This window comes from Ailuropoda melanoleuca, chromosome 18 (assembly GCF_002007445.2).
Source record: "Ailuropoda melanoleuca isolate Jingjing chromosome 18, ASM200744v2, whole genome shotgun sequence".
NCBI lineage: Eukaryota > Metazoa > Chordata > Mammalia > Carnivora > Ursidae > Ailuropoda > Ailuropoda melanoleuca.
The window spans coordinates 27,273,203-27,293,448 of NC_048235.1; the positions used below are offsets into that span (position 1 = coordinate 27,273,203).

The 20,246-nt window shown below is 42.5% G+C and overlaps 1 protein-coding gene across 5 annotated transcripts in view; it reads left to right on the forward strand.

Moving 5' to 3' along the window:
- The first annotated feature begins 1,048 nt into the window (after positions 1 to 1,048).
- The window catches only part of NRG1 (neuregulin 1), a 217,303-nt gene continuing 198,105 nt past the window's right edge, over positions 1,049 to 20,246 (forward strand). For all 5 annotated transcript variants that reach the window (XM_034647784.1, XM_019805357.2, XM_034647785.1 and 2 more), the window contains exon 1: positions 1,049 to 1,294. In XM_034647784.1, coding sequence (XP_034503675.1) covers positions 1,198 to 1,294 — 97 coding nt within the window. In that variant the 5' untranslated portion in view covers positions 1,049 to 1,197. The remainder of the gene's footprint in view (positions 1,295 to 20,246) is intronic.

Consider the following 20,246-nt stretch of genomic DNA (forward strand, 5'->3'; position numbering starts at 1 on the left):
ACGTTGTTAAACACATGAAGGCACGATACACACACATTCAAGGAGCAAATCTGGGAAGATAGTGCGATCTGACCATCTTTACGGTTCTCTGAGCCCTTCCTGCGTACCCGGAATAATCTTACACTCAAATTCCCTTGCACACAGTTTCTCTTTGCCCTGCGCGCGTGTGGGACTTTGACTAAAGTAAGAAAGGAATGAACCCCAAATTCTCTTGGAAAAACAGCAGAAGTTCCTCTCCTTCCCGAGGGTTCCAGAGCCTTAATTTGGGGGGCAGGTGTCAGAGTTCTAAACTTTTTTTCTCCGTCTCTCCGCATTGTTGGGAATGGAGCAGCCCTTGGGAGCTGCCTGGCAGCGGAGGAGAGCGAGGAGCCCCTGGGTCCCTTGCTCGGTCTTTGAATCTCCCGGGGCCGCTCGGTTCGCTTCCCGCGAGCGCCGCGGCGGTGGTGGCTGCTGCGGCGTCTGGGCGCAGCTTCCAGCGACCCCTGTCGGGGGTTCCCGGCAGCTGCTCCGCGCACCGCCGCCCCCCGCCCAGCCAGGCTCGGGGAGGGAAAGGGGCTGCGCCCGGGAGCGCCGAGCCCAAGCTCCTCCCGGTGGCGTGTCCGCGCCTCGGGGTGGGGGTGTGGTGGGGAACAGGGAGGGGGCGAGGCAAGGGGAGGGGGAGAAGGAGGCGCCAGTCTCCAACCTGCGGGCGGGAGGTGGGTGGCTGTGGGGCAATTGAAAAAGAGCCGGCGAGGAGTTCCCCAAAACTTGTCGGAACTCCAGGCTCGCGCGGACGGCAGGAGCTGAGCGGCGGCGGCTGCCTGGGCGATGGGAGCGCGGGCAGGACGGTGAACGCCTCTCCCTCCTCGGGCTGCGAGCGCGCCGGACGGACGCCACCACCGGAGCCGACAGCAGCGAGACCCAGCGCGGCGGGAACCGAGGATTTCCCTGGGCGACAGGAGCAGCCCCGAGAGCGAGGGCGACCGGCTGAGGGAGCCACCGCCAGCCCCAGGTGGCCCGGACCGCACGCCGCGTCCGCGCCGCTCCCCGCAGGCTACAGGAGACGCTCCCGCGCCGCGCGAGTGCCGCAGCTCCGCCGCGCGCTCTCCCCCTCGAGGGACAAACTTTTCCCAAACCCGACCCAAGCCTCGGACCAAACTTGTGGCGCGTCGCCTTCGCCGGGAGCGGTCCGCGTAGAGCGTGCATTTCTCAGGCGAGATGTCCGAGCGCAAAGAAGGCAGAGGCAAGGGAAAGGGCAAGAAGGACCGAGGCTCCGGCAAGAAGCCCGCGCTCCCGGCGGGCGGCCAGAGCCCAGGTGAGTGCGCAGCGCGGCCCGGCTCCGCGATCCTCTTCTTCCCTCTCTGCTGTCGTCGCCTCTCCCTCGCCCGTCCGCGCCCTGCGCTCCGGGCGCCTGGCGCTGCTCCCGGGCGTCCGCGGAGCCGGGAGGTTCTCGCCCTCGGTGGGGCCGCCCCTCACCTGGGCGCCCAGCCCTACCCGGGCGACCGCACCCCGCGCGGCTGGTTGGGGGCGGTAGCCGCGACCCGCGCTCTCCGAGGGTCTGGGTCGCGCAGCGCTCCCTGCCTTGGCCTTTTCCTGGCGCCCCGCAGCTGAGCCCAGGCCGGGAGCGGGAGCGGAGTGCGGGAGCGGAGGCTGGGTGCGCGCTCCTTCGGCGCCAGGAGGGCTTTGCACGGGCCCCGTCTGCCCTCTAGCGAGAAAAGCGGGAACGGGTCTCCACTTGGCGTGCCTGGTTTGGTAGAGCCGGGTGGTCGAGAGAGAGGCCCCGTGAGCCGGTGAGCGGCGGGGCTTGGGGCAATCGGTGTGTAGGGTCGCCATGTGTGCGTATGTTCACCCTGATTCAGCCCGGAGATGCTGGACCTCAGTTGAGACGGATTCCTAGAGGTCAGCGAAGCAGATAAAATCTAGCCCAGTGCCAAGAACCAGGTCGGCCCCAAATAAGTTCTCAAACTTTAAACTTAGCAGTTCTGTTTTTCAGGACCTCCTTGATAAATATGGCTAATTTATGTTCCCAAGAGGTTCCGAAAAGCAAAGCTTATCTAAATTTTTGAACCCAGTTGCTCGCTGGTTATATAATAGGATGAAATGGCAGTTAAGGTTTTCTAGAGACAAATCTTGTATTTAATAATCAGAACACGGATGTGACTGACAGTTTCACCTTAGATTTCCCTAAGAAGAGCTGATCCTTTAGATACTGTCTTGAATAGAGCAAGCATCCTGAATAAATACTTGCTTATGAGTGATTGAGCGAGGAAGATGCTTTAAAAAGGAGAGGAGACGGAGAAGTATAAGGGCTTTTTATTTTCTGTCTCTGCAATTCCCAATTGTTAATTAATCCAGATCCCTTAAGTCACTTAAAGCATCCCCCAACACATTTTATAAAGCACTTCTGAAAATTTAATTCACTAGCACTTGGTAATACTGTGGCTGAGAAGATAAGCAGAAATATTTGTCTGTTCCTTGTAGGAAGAAAACAAGATTTGCTTAGTCCTTTTATTGGCATCACTGATAGCATTTCAGAACCTGACTTACTGGCAGGGACCTTCTGCAGGTTTTGAGCAAAACAGAAATTGAACAAAGAGTAATTGTTTGGCCACTGACCATTCCTGTGTATGCTTGTATAATAAGATACTGCTGATCAGATTCACCTTATTTACTTCATGAGGGTATATTGAAATTGTCTGTACTTTTATCCTGTGTTTTGGAGACAAGGTATGAAATGCGGAGCCAAATTAGCAACCGCTTTAAGTGACTTATCTGCTGTCCTTTCAAAAGGCATCATGCTAAATTAAAGAGACCTTGGATGGAACCCAGACTGCAAAGTTGAAGAATTATTTGTGGGGACCTTTAGGTGTTCCCCTGTCCTGCCCATGAACTCTGCCTTCAGAAGTTTCCATGGTCCTCTGTAGGTGGTCTGATGAATTAAAGAGGGGCATTGGTTTGAAGTGGTGTCCTTTTTAGGTAACCAGTTTGCATTTTGTCAAGGGTTTCTAGCAGCAGTGCCTTAGCATAGACATTTCAGATAAGCAGGTAGATTTAAGATCCAGCAGGCATTTCTGTGTCCTACAGATCTCGTCTGCCAGGTAGGCAGCTGTGTTGTGACCACCTAATGTTCTCCCTTGACGCCGAGTTGAAGAGCTTCCTTGGTGACTCTCATTCTGTGTTTTAGCCCACAGTTGTGATTTCCTCTAAACCAGATAGATTGGCATCTTTAAGTGACATTCCCTTTACTATCTTCCTGGAAAATTGAGGTGAACTTGGCTCTAGGTTCGTTTTTGGTATATTTATCTCCCTTTTCCGTCAGGTAGTCCTCATCATTGGGGAGGAAACTTTTACCTCCTCCAGGGCACCTTGGAGGAGGTAAAAAGTTCTACAAATCATATAAACCACTTAAGAATATTGATTCTTCATCGGATTTGAAAAGAATGGTCAACTCGAAACCAGCTCTGTATAAAAGCACATGGCATTAACAGTATTGCTTTGAAATCAGTGTTTCTCTCCTTGTCATTTTCCTTTTAATGGGGAATGCCAGTGCACTTTTCCTTATCTTAGGGGAATAAGTAACTGATAGCCCTAATGGCTTGTGGGAGAAACTCACACCCCATTTTCAACTTTCTTTGCACTCAAGTTCTCAGGCATCCTCCAAAGAACGACTTGGTGCCATGACTATAGTGTTGCCACTTGACATGCCAGCCCCGAAGCGGACCTAGGAGCACACCCATCTGTTCGAGAGCTCCTGTGTTAGTGTCCTGCAGTCCCAAGTTTCAGCGCTTGCTGAAAGCAGCCACTGAAACTTCGTGTGCTAAATGATGCAAATGCAACCGCCCAGCCTCTCTTTGGATGTTATAATATTACTTCACGATAGTCGGGGGAGATATAATGCTGAGATAACAGCCTCTCAGCCCCGCTGTGCGCTGTATTATATGCAGAGGCATAAACACATCTGGTGGAGGGAAATTTTCAAGGGAAAAAGGCTTCTTTTACTTTCATATGACATGTGTGACTGATATGTGATACATACATGGCTATGTTTCATAGCATCCACATTTTTATACAATTAATGGAATATTGAATTGCACACTGTTGGGGCTGCAGATGTTCAACAGAATTATCTATTCCCTAATAATGGCTCTAAAAGGTCCCAAGCCCTTGGGCTCATTGGTTCCTCTTCTCTGCTCAAAATAAGCAACCTCAGCAAATCCTGGGCTTTGTAACACGGATCCAGGTAGTACCAGGGGCCCTGTAATATCTGGGCCTCCTAGATTCTAGACCTCCCATATCCACCCTCTTCTTACTGATTTAGCTCAACAAACTCTTCCTGTCGAAGCCCCAGTTACAAAACCAGAGTTTTTGTTTTGTTTTGTTTGCTTTGGTCTTTGGCTCTGAACTTCCTTTATGAATTTCCATTTGCTGATATGTTTTTCTTCCATAAAACACCACAAAGGATTTTTTTTTAAAATAACCTGGAACAANCTCCCTCCCCCCTTTTTAAAATAACCTGGAACAAATTCATTATCAAGCTAAGCCACATTCTACAACTCTTAGGTCTCTGTTCAATCGTGGACGTAGGGGCACTTGTGACTACACGTGAAACTTACTGTACTGAATGGGGAGAAGTGGTCCATGTGCTTCCTGGATGACATCACCCACCTGTTTCTTTAAGTGGCTGCCCAGACTGAAGTGCTTGTAAACATTCTTGGATGTAAAGTGTGCTGTCACCAACAAGGCAGCCTGTGTTTGCAGAGCAGGAGGAATGTCCAGTGATCTCGTTCAACCTGGTCACTTCTGGCCACTTATCTTCTGTAATTACTCAGAACCTTAAATATTATTTATAGGACGAACTAGGATTTCTTTGAAGAATTATTTTGAAGCAGGAAGAGTGGGAGAAACTTGGGATCCTGTTCTCATACCTGCAGGATGATAAAGTAATAACTGATGGAAGAATGAGGAGAAAAATATATATAAATAATCAGAAAGCATTGAACGAGTACGAGAGTAGGGAATACCTTATACATGCTAGGCACTATACTGGATGCTTTTATATTTTTTAATAAGGGGGCTAATATTTATTGAATTTTGTAGCATGTTCCAAGCAGTGTACAGACACTTGGTGTATTATGTCGCTTGTCCTTTAGGAAGTGCAAAAATGCCTCGCCACTGGACAGCATGGAGTTCTTAGCTCTGTAGCCACGTTGCCTGGGTTTAAACCTGTTTGCTACCATTCCTTAATGGCTTTGTGAGAAAATTGCGTCACCTCTCTATGCCTAAATTTCCTTCTTTGCAAAAATTGCATAATCATATTATTATTATCATGAAGTTATTACGAGGCTTAAGTGAGCTAATCCATGGAAGCATTGTAAACAGTGCCCAACACGTAGTAAGTGCCCAATAAATGTTAGCTCTGTTTATAAAATTACTCTAGAAGCAAAATTGTCTGTGTTTTTGCAAAGGTATTTGACATCATTTTCAAAATTTACCTTTTATGGTAAAAAAATAATTCCAAACCGGCTTTAGATTAGAGTGAGTATAAATATTAATATCTACTACCTGTAAATATAGAGAAAAGGGGATAAGTATGTCAAATACAATCACTGCATGTATGTATGATGAAAACGGTCCTGCATTCAGACTAAATATTGAAAATAGAGTGAGGTGCGGCATAATTTTATCTCTGGCAGGAAAACGTTGAGGTTTCAAGCTCTGAGAAGATTTTGAAACATGACTCCTTTTCTGGCAACACTTAAGAGTTGACGCTCAAACCTCACTTTATTATATAGAATGCATAATCTTCTCTTCGGGGACTAGTACAAATTGCAGCAATTGAAAAGGAAAGCATGTGTGAACATTTTTTTTTGGTTATCTTTTTATCAAATGTAACAGTGTGTTGCCAGCAAAGATCCCAGAATTGAGTGCACGTGTTTCTAAATGTAAGTGAATAACGAACATAGGAAATCCATATTCCTATTTGTGTTCTCCCCTCCTCACCAAAATAGTTGGAACTTTAAACGTCTTGTTTAAAGTTCCAGGAGTGTGATGCTGACCAAATCAGTGTTTTATTAACATTCTCGAAGTAACAAGTTACATTCGGCATTAACAAAGTCCTGGTAGTTTATCATGTTCTATCAGGACAGAAGAAAACAAACTGAATGTCAGTGTTGGGGGTGAGTGATATTATTTGCTCAAAGAGACAAGTAAATGGACTTCTCATATTTTAGTTAACCCTAGGGCTTTCCCTTTCATTGATAGAAAAGACAAAAAAATGAAATCAGGTAGTCTTGGCCTAAAAACTGATTTATTTTAACCAGAGGAAAATATGCTATAAGGTACATAAAAATGAAATTTCCCCAGAGGCATAAGTGATGTTTTGGATCCATCCTAATGCTGCACATCCTAATGGTAATTCTGTGTAAGTGTCCTTGTAGGAGTTTTAAAAGATTCTTTAAAAAGTGAGCTACCAAGATGCCAATAGATGTCAGTGTTTGTTGCTTTAGAAAAAGTAAGGTGTTAGGGAAAAAAAAGAGAGACAGCTTAATTTGTTCTAGTAAGTTTTAATAAGCTAACGCTGGCTACTCTGAGACGTTTGGTAAGTATCAGGACCCTGGATAACCTTGTGTACTTATACTTTGTTAAAGAAAATGTCATAGTTTCACATTCCGCTCTTCTAACTATTAAAAGATGCCTCTGCAATAAATTCCTGAAAGAATTCAGAATGTAGGCTGAAAATACACGAATCAGCACATTTTTTTCTTTTTTTAAAACGAAGACACAATTGTTCAAGAATGTGGTTACGTCTTATATTTCTTTTGCATTATTCAAACTTGAAATTAATTATGCCTGCATCTTATATCACCTGGATTCAGATTGAGCCCGTACATTTTCGAGTCCAGCTCAAGTGAGTTCTGTGGGCCGCGGCCCCTGGAAGGCCGGTAATGACCAGAATTTTCTTTTCTTCTTTTACCCGTGTCACTTTTCTGTGGCCTGCAGAGGGTGCTCCAGGAGCATCACACTGCTATTCCCCAAAGAATGACTCCTTTTTGCTTTTTTTTTTTTTTTAAGTGACTTTGATATTCTGGGCAATCTGTGGGGAAGAGGAGGGCCCTGAGTTAGCTGCCTCCACTGGCCTTTGTTTTCCAGCGAGACCAAAGAGCTTGAATTCACTAGGAACTCTGAATGGGAACTTTCTGATGCGTCCTTCCTTCTGATGGTGAGGATGCCTGTTGTCACTTGCTGGGGGTGGGGGTGGGGGTGTCTGTGAAATGAACTCTCACCAGCACTTTTTCCGCAGAGAACCTGCTAGCTCACAAGCACCTTGCAGTTGCCCCATACAGCAATTCCTTTTGAATAAGTTCAGAGACCTCAAAGAGATATAGTCATATTTGAAAGGTTCCCGATATAAGCATCTGCCTTTGGCTCAGGTCATGATCCCGGGGTTCTGGGATCGAGTCCCACATCACTTCCTGCTCGGTGGGGAGTCTGCTTCTCCCTCTACCCTTCCTCCCTGCTTGTGATCTCTCTCTCTCTCTCTCTCTTTCACTCTCTCAAATAGATAAATAAAATCTAAAAAATAAAATAAAACGTTCCCTATGGCATTGGAAAAATGGTAACGTGAAAGGACCAGAATTGAACAAAGGATTTTTACGAACACATTTGCTTTCATTTCTTCACACTGTTTCCTCAAGTCCTAGCTAAAATTGTGTAAGAAGCCTACTTTGATTGAGGTGCACATTGTTGAACATAGTATGAGAGATTAAGTCCGTTGGATCATGGGGTAATGTTGTAATATCATCACCTACTCCCTGTTCCTTGCTCACAATTGATCCCACCCAGCACGTGTCATCGTCAACCATGAGTTGCTCCCATTACATTACTCCCCTGCCCTTTTGAAGTGTAGTATTGTTCATCGTGTTTCTGAGACAAGAAAGGTATTATTGGGGCACCTGGGTGGTTTAGTTGGTTAAGCGGCTGACTCTTGATTTTGGCTCAGGTCATGATCTCAGGGTCGTGGGATTGAGCCCTACACTGGGCTCCATGCTCAGCATGGAGCCTGCTTTAGATTCTCTCTCCCTCTCCCTCCCCATGTGTGCGCTCTCTCTCTCTCTCTCTCTCTATCTCTAAAAAAAAAAAAAAAAAAAAAAAAAAANAGGATTACTAATGGGAAGGAGCCTTTGCTGTGTCACAGTGTCCCAAACCTTTCATTCCAAAGCTTCAACAGGCAGGCAGCTGGCTCCTTGGGGCAGCTGGTGAGTTTTAGTTTCAATGATGTGAGAGTCAGGGAATGTTTTATTAGGTTGAACCATATGAAATTGTCAATTTTGTAGGTCATACGTGACTGTTGTCAGTGTCATATAGTTTAATATTTGGATTCTCTTGTGGTAGTTTGGCTTTATGCTTTATGTGTTATTTTAAATAACATAGTAACGACAGCGTTGAAAGAATTCTTATAAGTTTTGGTAATTAAAAGAGGTTAAAAGTAATACTTAAAGGAATCTGGGCTAGGAAATCATTGAACCAGTGGCATTTTTCTCCAATAAATAGATCAGGTCATATGATATCCATATAAAACGAATTCAGCGTAAAGTCAGGAGTATCAGGGCAACTAGCATTTCTCCTTGGAGAGAAGAGTAGCACATTTCCACCACGACATAGAAGTTTTATTTTTATTTGACCTGTTAGAAAACTGTTATCTTGCTTTCTCTTACCCACCCTATTTCTAACAGAGATTACAGAGGTGTAAGAAGGAAATACCAGTGAGTGGCGAATTATCCTGACTTTTTTTATGAGATAATATGACAACAGAATCTTTGCTCAGCTTCATGGCGCTAAAGCAACACAATTTTTCTAGTATTTTAAATAACTGAATTTTATTGTCAAGTGAAAACGCATCTCATTATGAATGGCCTGTATTGCTTCATAAGTAACGTTAAATTTAGGTAAAGCTGGTTTTTTTAAAGTGTGTATATTTGTGTTTGTGACTGTAAGTCATCTGTTTGTTATATATAACCTCGTAGTTGTAGAGACAAATGGCAATTTTAAAGGTTATGGCAGCTCTTCAGCTATTCCATCGTGAATCTAAAACCAATCTTTAAAAGGAAATGTCTAAATTCCAATTTGGAATGATTTTCTTTTTTTCCAGAACACATAAATCTTATAAATATAGTGAAGTGTTTTGCATACCGAATGTCTTATATTTAAGGACTCCAGAATTGAAACTTGAAATTCCTACGCATTTTGTGGTTTTTTACAAAGCATAGAATTCAACCTTACATAAAAAGTTTGAGTATTAATTATACATAGAAACATTTCTCTNTTTAAGGACTCCAGAATTGAAACTTGAAATTCCTACGCATTTTGTGGTTTTTTTACAAAGCATAGAATTCAACCTTACATAAAAAGTTTGAGTATTAATTATACATAGAAACATTTCTCTATTAATGCCCTAAGGTTTTATGACTTAAAGTTNTATTAATGCCCTAAGGTTTTATAACTTAAAGTTTGTTTTTTAGGTGTGTGGTAGGTCATTTATTTAGGAATTTTCATTCCTGTATAATAGGAAATCACACTTATATGTGAGCTGATAAGAAATGCATCCAAAAATCAAAGGAGAAAAAAAGTGAGGGAGATAGTCAGCAAATATTTAAAGGAAAACAAATGTTCATGAGAAAAGAACTTTCTTCTATGGAGATAAATGTATGTGTTGCTGTTTAATGTTTAGAAATATGTGTTTTATGATTCGAATGTCCTCTCTAAAGTTTATCAGGACATAGAAGCATTTCTGGTTGTCCTTGAACTTGTCTCTTGTCCCCTCCGTGAGTCTTATTCCTCAGACTTTCTGTCCTATCAGAGGACAATTAGAGAAGAGGATTTGTAACTTGCTGTAATAGTAGTTGATGCAAAGTTGGCTTGAGGTTAAGGGAAGTCATTTTGGACACAGCACACTGTAGTTTTGTGCCTGCGCTGTGAACATTTGTATTATGTTTAACATGGTTTACTATACGAAAAGGTCGATTTGGGGTTTTGTTTTGTTTTGTTTTGTTTTTGGGAGGGGGACCTTCCCTTTTCCCTCCCTTCCCTCTCAAACTTGGAAAGTGTACTTTCCAGTTATGAGTTTACATTATATTAAAGGTTATGGATTTTTAAACAAAAGGGTCGTTTTGTATTTGTTTTATATATATTCATGTAATATGTGAACATATAGTAAGAAGATTTTTTTGGATGGAGGCCAATGTCATATCCATTTGTAACTTTAGTTAGGGGTTGAACTGAGCCTAAAACATGGACCTACGTATGATTCTGGTATCTTCTCTCCAAACCCACTGAGTGAAGGACATCCAAAGTAGGATGGCACTTTGAATCTGCAGCTATATGTTCCACAGGGAATGGGATGAAACAAAATCCCGCGAAGAAGGGTACATCTGGGACCAAGCCCTCCTGGGTGCGGCCCCAGCTTGTCCCTCTGATGCAGCCTTCCCTAAACCAAACAGTATCCTGTCTTTGGGCAGCTCTCTAGAACTGAGCAGCATTTGGCATTCTCCAGGAATCATCTGGCTACTCACCTCAAAAGGAAAAATCCCTTTTCTAAGTGTGGCCACTAAAAGAGAAATATTGGCTCTGTTTTTTCCTAACTAGCAGGCCAGATGAGAATTTCTGTATTCACATATGGTGCAGTTCAGAACATAGCAGCAGGAGAATTTGACCGGGAGCGGCCCCACGCAGAGGTTTCTGGGACCCCTGAATACTGGCCTGGCTTTCGTGAGTGCGGCCTTCCTCCTGCGGTGGAAAGGGGCGGTGGACAGGGGCTGCTGCAGTTCGCTCAGAGCTCAGAGCATGGTTGAAAGGAACGCTCTGGTCTCCGCTCTGATTGTGCCGATGTGAGTCCAGAGTGCGGGACCTCCCCCTTGTGTAACCCGGATGGTGACTGAAGCTTTTAAGCCTTACTTTCCAAGTGTACACAGTGTGGAAAATTGTATGTAAATCATGTGCTCGTTCTGAGGAGTAGTGTTTGGGATTGTGCTGGGGTCCGAGTAAGGACTAAATGGTTTACTGGGTTTGAATATTAATAAAATCTAAGTATTTTTTTCTGTGTTTGTTCACCTCCCGGTATCTTCTTCTTTGTATGTCTGTATCAATGTTGTCTGAAGACAACTTTAAAAATACATGGTGTGGATCTTTTCACGGGGTCTTGGACACAGAGGCTTTTACAAATCGTTATCGTGTTGTTGATAGTACAGATCAAATATTTGTTTGGCATAGATTCTATAGCTTTGGACCATTGGTAAGAGTCAGATGCCAAATACATAACACATTCATAAAAAGATGAGTGGGTATTCTTAACCTGAGATTTAACTTGATCTTTGGTCTATAAACTCATTTTTGGAGAATAGAGGAACACTCGCAGTGGTACTTAATTTTTTTTTAAAGATTTTATTTATTTATTTATTTGACAGAGACACAGAGAGCACAAGCAGGGGGAGTGGCAGGGAGAGGGAGAAGCAGACTCCCCGCCAAGCAGGGAGCCCCATGTGGGGCTGGATCCCAGGACCCTGGGATCATGATCTGAGTTGAAGGCAGATGCTTAACCGACTGAGCCACCCAGGCACCCCTAGCAGTGATGTTTTAATGGATTGGTGCAATAGTAGGTTATGGGCACTTGTATTTTAAATAATAGCCACATACCCTTACTCTTTTAAAATATCTGACAATTAGTTCTTTAGATGTAACGTTCCCGTTCCTTATCTGCTATATCTTGATGGTCAAGGGTAACTTGTGTTGTACATAGTGCCTAGTAGACTACTTTGGAAATGAATATTTATAGGATAAATGAGTGAGAATCATTTTTCTATATGTGTTTATTAACTATTGTGTTTCCTAAGCTAAAGGATAGATAATTGTAGTGATTGATAAATTGATTTAATTGTAGCACATTGTGTTGTAAGGTATACTAAGTTCATTGTCTCACAAAATTTTTCATTTGTATATTAAGTTGACATTATTTGTATATGTGTCAAACCTGCTTTTATATTCTGAAATTTTCTCTCCTCTCTGCCAACAGAATGACAGTATTTGTGTTAAGCACAGTATTCCACTCTTTAAAATTATAGTATTCTCTATATTCCGCACTTTAAGGTATTTTTAAATAAATAAAAACAGGGAGCATGCTGTGAAGCCCATGAAATGGTAGATTTTTATAAACAGTTATAAGAGCAGTAATATTGAAAATAATTGTCATCTCTTTCTGAGAAAAATATTGAAGGCTGGTATATTGTCCCAGAAGGATTAGTTCAAATACAGAAAATAGATTGTGATTATAATTTGTTTTAGTGAGGTCACCTTGCTATATACTTGGTATCTTCCCTGGGGGGTGGTGGGAGGGAACGGCTCGTGCATTATCCATTTTGGGAAAGAGTTACATATACAGGAATTATGGAAATGAGCTAGTGGGTTTGTCAAGAGAAAACCAATTATTTGAATACTGGGTTGAATGGGAAATGATATACATAATTTTCCATATATTAAATTGAATAGAAATGGGAGACGTATGTCCTAAGAGTTGTGTTTTGTTTTTGTTATTTTTTACATGTTGACTGTATTGTGTGTTCTCAGTTGTCCTTAACCTGACAGGAAAGGAAAACGTCAATAGAAATAGTTACTTTATATTTTTGATATCTGGAAAGCAACATTAGAATTTTAAATGTTGTGTACGTTATTCACACCTCAACGAAAAGGACTGGGGTCCACTTCACGAAGGCGGAGAAGACAAAGGCCATTTATTATTAACATAAGTATATAACAATATAAAGAGTCTAGTCCCCAAGACCCCTATGGGTTTATTCTTCTCTCAGGTCAAACCTACACAAGACTCCTCCTACCAAAAGGGCCTCTACATTGGACCATGCATGGTGAAAAAAAAATGTCACCCTTGCAATATTGTGCTGAATACAGAATAAATATTCACAAAACTTTAAAAGCTCAGTGAAAGCTTTGCTGAAAGCTTTTCACATCCGATTTTGGTGACCGCGGTCACACTCTGTAAGCTAAAGACACGCTTCACTGCTTCCCTCCACCCTCCACTGAAGGTTAGGTCTACTTATTCTACCTCTTGAAATTGTGATGAGAAGGCAGGACGCGGCCATCTTGCTGCTTTGCCCCCAGTGCGTCTTGTGGGAAGAGAGCTCCCGGCAGCCCCCGGGGGAGTAGAACAGTGTCACAGGGACGTGCCTGTAGCCATGCCTGTTGGGAGAACGTCAGGGTGCCTCTGCATTCTGACACCAGAGGATTCCATGACAGAGGCAGCCGCAGAAGATACGAATGCCCTTTTTGTCATTTTAGATACATGATTTTACAAAGTTACTGCAGACCTTAACACAGATGCCCTTCTGGGATTCGTTTCTCTGAAACCTAGCAGCGGCGGGACGGCACAGTTGCTGAATAATGCTGTTGCTCTTGAGCAAGAGAAGTTACAGTCGCATCAACAGAACGATGGATTCATCCCTGGTGCTGTTACAATGCTCATGTTCACTTCCAGGGAGTAACTCTTTGGAAGATTCACAGTGTTCTGCTCGTATTAGTGCGTCAACTCCCTCTAGGATAGAAAAAAAATTTTCCTGTTCAGACCTTTTAAGCGTCTAGTTTTGGGGTATGAATACAGCGGTTCTTTGTGGGGAACTCCCTGGAGAAATTAAGCAAATAATGGACATCCTTAGAATTGTCTTGTTTCATTGTACGTTTGTAACTAAAGTCCTCTTCTTTAAGTCATGATGGCGGTTTCATGGAAGAAAGTCACACTTAACCGACTGAGCCACCCAGGACCCTCTAGAACTATCTTTTAAAAGATCAGATAGCTTTACTTTTTATAAGCTTGCTTTTGTGATTATTAGTACTATATTTATATTTATATTAGTATAAATGCAGAGTCCTTAAACTGTAAGGACATCAACAAATGTATGTAAATAAATAGATAACTTTCTACATTCTATCACCTTATTGGCTATAATACAGTAAATATGACTGAATATTTTATTGATGTTTGCTTGCAGGACAGAGATCAAAGCAATGTCAATTCTATTTTGAGCATTTTATTTTGTTATTCATATATTTTAATTTTTGGAAAATAAAGCACTGTTTTCATCCAGAAGATTTTTAATTGAGTGGTCATAGATGCGCATTTTAGCATTTCACATCTTTAGACCAAAAAGCCCATAAGGTCATGTCTGTCTTGTGCATTATCCTATTACTACAGACTAGCAGAGCGCTGGAAGCATAGTTGTTGCTCTTAAGAATTTATACAATGATTGAATGAATGAGGCCATTTGCTAATTTGCCTAAAACAATGAGTTATGGGAGTTTATGGGTAGCAGTTTAGTTATCATGCTACTATCAGTCAAGAAGAAAGTATGAGAGCAAATGAACAGTATCAGTTATTCATGGATTTGTTCCTAAATTGACCATTCATTATTTTTCTGGTTTAAATTTGCACAATTTATTTTAAAGCTCCAGTAAGTAATAATCAGTGCTCAAATTATTCAGACTAGTGAACAGAAATTAGAGGTTTGTTCAGTCCACAATTCTTGCTACCCCAAAGTGTTTTTGTTATCTTTTAAGTACACATAGGCAGTGAAGAAATTAAGTAAGCTGATGCAGTTTCAGGAGGTGATATTTGTAAATACTCAGACTCTTGCCTGGAACATAATGCTTGCTATGTTAAGAGTTTGCTATATAAATAAATAACCATTGCTCCTGGTAAACAGTGGAAATAATCTTCAACAATATTAGTCTGCCTAAGCAGTCAAATCTTAAATAATACTAAATTAGTCCTGGGAAAAATCATAGAATATTAGAACTGAAAAGGTTATTTTAGAGGTCATCTGCTTGACTCACATCTTTTTAGATGAGGAATACCACAGGATCCAACAGGAGACTCAGTCCTGGCATTAGAACTGGAGCATCCAGACTTCAGGGTAGTGATTTTAATGACTAGGAGACCATACTTTCAAATCTAAAATTGGCCCTGTATGTGAATTCAACCTCACTTTTATAGTGCTTTCGGTGTGATTGTGCTTCTGGAGAAGAAAAGCGTATTTCTGTGCCATCAAATAGCAGCTTGGGGTACATCACTGGTATGATTTTAATTATTTTGAGGGTTGCAGTAAATGTAAATCAGCCAGACCTTTATATCTATTTGTTCCTTGTTACGGTAACTTGTACCCAAGTGGGTTCGATAAATATTGACTGACAAGATGACCAGTAAAGTAAGTAGTCCTAATGTCATAATATGGAAGAGGAGGGTTATGGGTCTTTGTGTGTGTGTGTGTGTACGTATGGGTGTGAGCTGTCTCAGCGCTCTGAAACTTTGCTAGCGCGGACATCTTAATCCAAGAGGTCCTAACAACAAGAAGGATCTCTGTGGGCCCTCTGGATACTCTTTGTAGAAATGAGCTACGTGCAAAAAATATTGTGAACACCTGTGCCTTGACAGCTGCTCTGAGACCAAGTCACCCGCTTGCATCTGTGAGCCACTGACCACTGATCGCAGTGACATTTTATCACTGACAACCTGAATTATCTTTGACCCAGAGACCTAGGGGTCAAAGGTCTCTTCGTCCATTATTCAATTTCCAGAGTGGCAGTTCAATTTGCATTCGGAGGTTTATTTATATTTATTTATTGAACTTGTTGGGAGGGGCGGAGGGAAGTACGAGGAATGAGAGATGGACTTGCTACTGTTTCCCTCCTATTTGTGGGATTTGGGCAGCCTCCCAAAAGAAAGGAAGGTCCCAGAGACTTAACACATTGTGGTTTTCATCCGGGCCTCGCCTGGCCTGTCCTAGAAGTTACTGGGACTGTTGTCAAGGCAGAGCTTCACAGAAAAATGACACTCTGCAGCTTGCTGCAGGGAGGGGCTCTGCATTGAGGACAGCGCAGAGCCTTTGAGGCCCGTAGAAACTCACAGTTCGCTGATTCATATTCTCACCTTAATGGGACTTCAATAGCGGCTAGAAAGGGACTGAAGAGTTCAGCTGGAACCTATCCCAGGGGCTGGGAGGACAAGACATCTGCTGATTCCCTGCCTGTGGCAGATTGAAAGGCTCTTCTGGGCTGTAACCAGGAAGTACTCCTGGGCCAGAGCTAGGAGGGCTGGAGGTGAAAGCCTGGCTTCATTGTGTGTGTGTGTGTGTGTGTGTGTGTGTGTGTGTGTGTGCCTCTAACACTGTGTAGTAAGCATTAGCCTCCTGGGAGGAAGAGGGAAGCAGGAGGCACGGTGGAGGAGCACCAGTGTGTTGATGTGGAAAGGCACTGTTCAGGCAGGCAGGCGGTCAAGAGAAAGGAGCACTCAATTCACATGGTTGGGGCCATCATTTAACATGGCTGGGCGTGGGGCGCCTGGGTGGCTCAGTCGGTTAAGTGTCTGCCTTCGGCTTAGGTTATGATCCCAGGGTCCTGAGATCAAGTCTTGTGTGGGAGCCCTTGCTCAGCGGGGAGTCTGCTTCCCCCTCTACCCCTCCTCCCTGCTTGTGATCTCGTTCTCTCTCTCTCAGATAAATAAAACCTTTTAAAAAATGGCTGGACTTGAGATCCTTGTCTGATAAATAAGAAGGTAGGTTTAGATGAGGTGTAAAAAATTTAGATGTAAAAGAAAGCCCTGATTCAAAGTCTGTATTTTATTAAGTCAGTGGTCTCTACAAGGCTTCCCTACCAAATTTTGTGTAAGACGATCCTGGTACGTTTTTACTCAGAGGCCTTAGTAGTGAATACTTCTTCAGAAATCCTAAGGTATTTGAAAAAATAATAGGCTTGTAAGGTCTAGGCAAGTAACAAATTGGTTTTATGTAGCACAGAGTTTATCTTCTACAGACCTTTTGACGGGTGAGCTAGTAATGTGGTTAATTTATCTGGCAAACACCGAGATTTGTTTAGGCATGTGATTATTTAGGGAAAATATAGAACATAATAAATATATTTATAAATTGCTAGTACAGAAGCTATAAGTATAATTCATATGAGAATATGAATTCTTAATAGAAACGGGGTGCTGACTGTGAATGCGGTATCTCAGATACCCCTAATGCAGTGGTTCCTTAAAAGCGTTGGTTACAGAATTGTGGTACTTAACCTGTACTGAGGACCCAAAGTGTGTGAAACCGTGGGGGGAAAAAAACAAGTGAGCCAGACACAACCTTTAAAAAAAAAAAAATTTAATATATTTGAGAGAGAGCGTGTGCTCCCGTGCTCGCAGGAGTGTAGGGAGGGGCAGAGGGAGAGGCTCTCCAGCAGACTCCCCGCTGAGCACAGAGCCCTACTTAGCTCAGCCCCCCCCAACCCTGGAGATCATGATATGAGCTCAAATCAAGAGTCAGTGCTCAACTGACTGAGCCACCCAGGCGCCCCAAACTAGACACAGCCTTGGAGACATTCTTGGCGTATTTGCTTTAAAAAATTATAAAATTGTCGAATATTTTTTTCAGTGGCTTATGTTTTTTTCAAATTTAGTTTTGGCTTTTCTCCACCAATAACTTTCTGTATAAGATACTTCCCTTTACTTTCTACAGGCTACAGGCTCTGTGTATTTTCCAGAGATGCTGTTCTATGCTAACGTTCTCAAGAAGTGTCTTTTTTTTTTTTTTTTAAAGATTTTATTTATTTATTCGACAGAGATAGAGACAGCCAGCGAGAAAGGAAACACAAGCAGGGGGAGTGGGAGAGGAAGAAGCAGGCTCATAGTGGAGGAGCCTGATGTGGGGCTCGATCCCAGAATGCTGGGATCACGCCCTGAGCCGAAGGCAGACGCTTAACCGCTGTGCCACCCAGGCGCCCCTCAAGAAGTGTCTTTTTAACCCTGTTGATCATCTTTGCAGAAAGATCATATTACTAAGTTAATTTGCCAGGCCATGATTTTGTTTTTTTTTCCTGTGTAGTTAGTCTGAATTTTTATCAAGCTATTAATTGAAAGGATGCCTCTTAAAATTTCCATTACTAAGATGCCCAAGTGTATCTGTTCCCCTCTTGATAAACCAAGTATTTACTAGAAAAGTAGCAGACTGCTTTTTTAAATGAAGTGGATTAAGCTGCCATGATTGTTATTGTGAACCTGTATGGTAAGTCATTTTGATCGCCTTTTTAACATCAAAATCACAGAGACATGAAATCCTTTCTGCCATTTCACAATCGTCAGCAAAGTTTTATCGATAGGATGCAAAGTACACGTAAAAAAATCTGAGAAGTACATGAAGGAACTTTATTTCTCAAAAACTTAACCCAAAAGAAGAAACAGGGAGCAGGTACCAGGTGCTTCATCAGTGGCCTCGAGATCTATTTAAGTGTATCGTCTAGAGGTTCATTTATTACCAGGAAAGAATCAATTCCACTTTCTTCTTCTCTTTTTCTGTGGCACAGCTCCAGGAAGGTATTTTAATTGATTGGTGGGAAGATTTTAACACAGACAAAACTTATAAGCCAAGCACCCATTATTTCTAGTACAGTGGCTTTACCACATTATTGGATAATAAAGCTAAAAGCTGCCAAATGTTTCAGAATTATTTTCAGAAATTTACATCCTCTTTATTCCCATTACCTTGAGAATGAGTTCAGAGAAAGGGCTTAGTCAGCATGCAATTATAGTATTAGATAAAATACACAGTTTGCTCTGAAACTGAGATGCAGCTAGTTGTCTCTACTTTAATCAATGGAGAACCGCTGAGAAGTTAGTTGTCACTTTAAGTGCCACTCCTTTGAAGATAATCTGCTTTCTTCTCTGGATGCTTTTAAGATTTTCTCTGTCTCTCTGTCTTTTGTTTCTCTTCCAGTTTCACTATGATGTACTTAGGTACGGATTCCTTTTTATCCTGCTCAGGACTCACTGGGCTTCCTGAACCCATGAATTTGCTTAATTCTGGGACATCCTCACCCCTGTCTTTTCAAAGACGCCTCTACCCATTTCCCCTCCTGGAACTTCTGTACTTCAAAGTGTGCTGGAACTTCTCCCTCTAAGGACCCAGTTCTGTTTTTCTCTCTTTCAGACTTCCCAACATTCGTCTCCCTCTGCCGTTGTTTCTTCTCATCTGCCTTCTGCATCACTAACTGTCTTTTCTGCTGTGGACAGTCTGCTATGAAGACTGTCCACGAAGCTTTTCATTTTAATTCTTGTTTTGTTTTTATTTCCAGCTGTTTGATTTGGTGCCTTTTCAAGTTTTCTCTGCTGCCTTTTATATTTTTCCGGTCCCTAAAGCTAATTTCAAGTTCGTGATGTATTTCTTTTAGCAGAGTAAGCATATTTGTTTCATAATTTGTGTGTGGGGATTTCCGTATCTGCTGGGTCTCACTCGATGCCTTGTTCCTCTCTCTGCTTGGTTGTCTCTTAACTCTGTGCTGTGCTTGCTCAGGAAAAGTGATCGGTGGCATTTCTCAAGGCATAGATGAAAGGGCATGCGTGCTTGCTAAGAAGGTTTGTGTTTGTTCCCACTGGATATCTGGGATCCTACCAAGTTCATGGCTTGAGTTCCAGGGCCTATCACTCTGCTTACCCGGGCTTCAAGAACCTGTCTTTAGACCCAGCTTTTCCCTCGATCTTCACTCAGGGTCAAGACAATGTCCCTCAGTTCTCTGGGGTGGGAGAAGAGGGGTAAGTTTTGGTTACCTGCAGGTATGGATTTTGGGGTGTTCTCTATAAGTATAGCCCTTTGGAGTCCCAGCTTAGCATGAAGAAGGTCTACCATAAGATTCTCCACTTTGGGACCTTGACTGCCATTCTCTCCCTCAGGATGGACAGAAGTTCTTAAAGAAAATGCGGTCAGATTGTCCAGGTATTTTGCTTGTATTTCTTGGGTTCAAGATTATCCTCAGAATTTGTCCTGGAAGTCCCCTATTTTGTCAGGCTGGTTGAAGATAATGTTTATTACAATTAACTCACCGTTTTTAGTTCTTTGCAGCAGAAGGTTATTTTGAAAACCTTACCTTCCATTTCCTCCAAGAGAAGGGGAAGAGAAGTCATTGATTAATAAGAAACTAAAAACCTTAAGGCAATATTAATGCCTCACAGGAGATGTGTTGCCCTGAAGAGTACTAAGTTACGGATTTTCCAAAGGTAACATTTTGTGGATGAACTGACTGGTTTTGTTTACCTTTAGGATCTAAGCAACCTTCTATCTGGTTAATTTTGAGTTATGGCAATCTCTACAGAAATGCCTCAAGTGGAGGTGGGAATGGACTTTATGAACCAAGGGTCGGTGGGTCAATCCTGAAAATGTCAATGAAATAAGGGA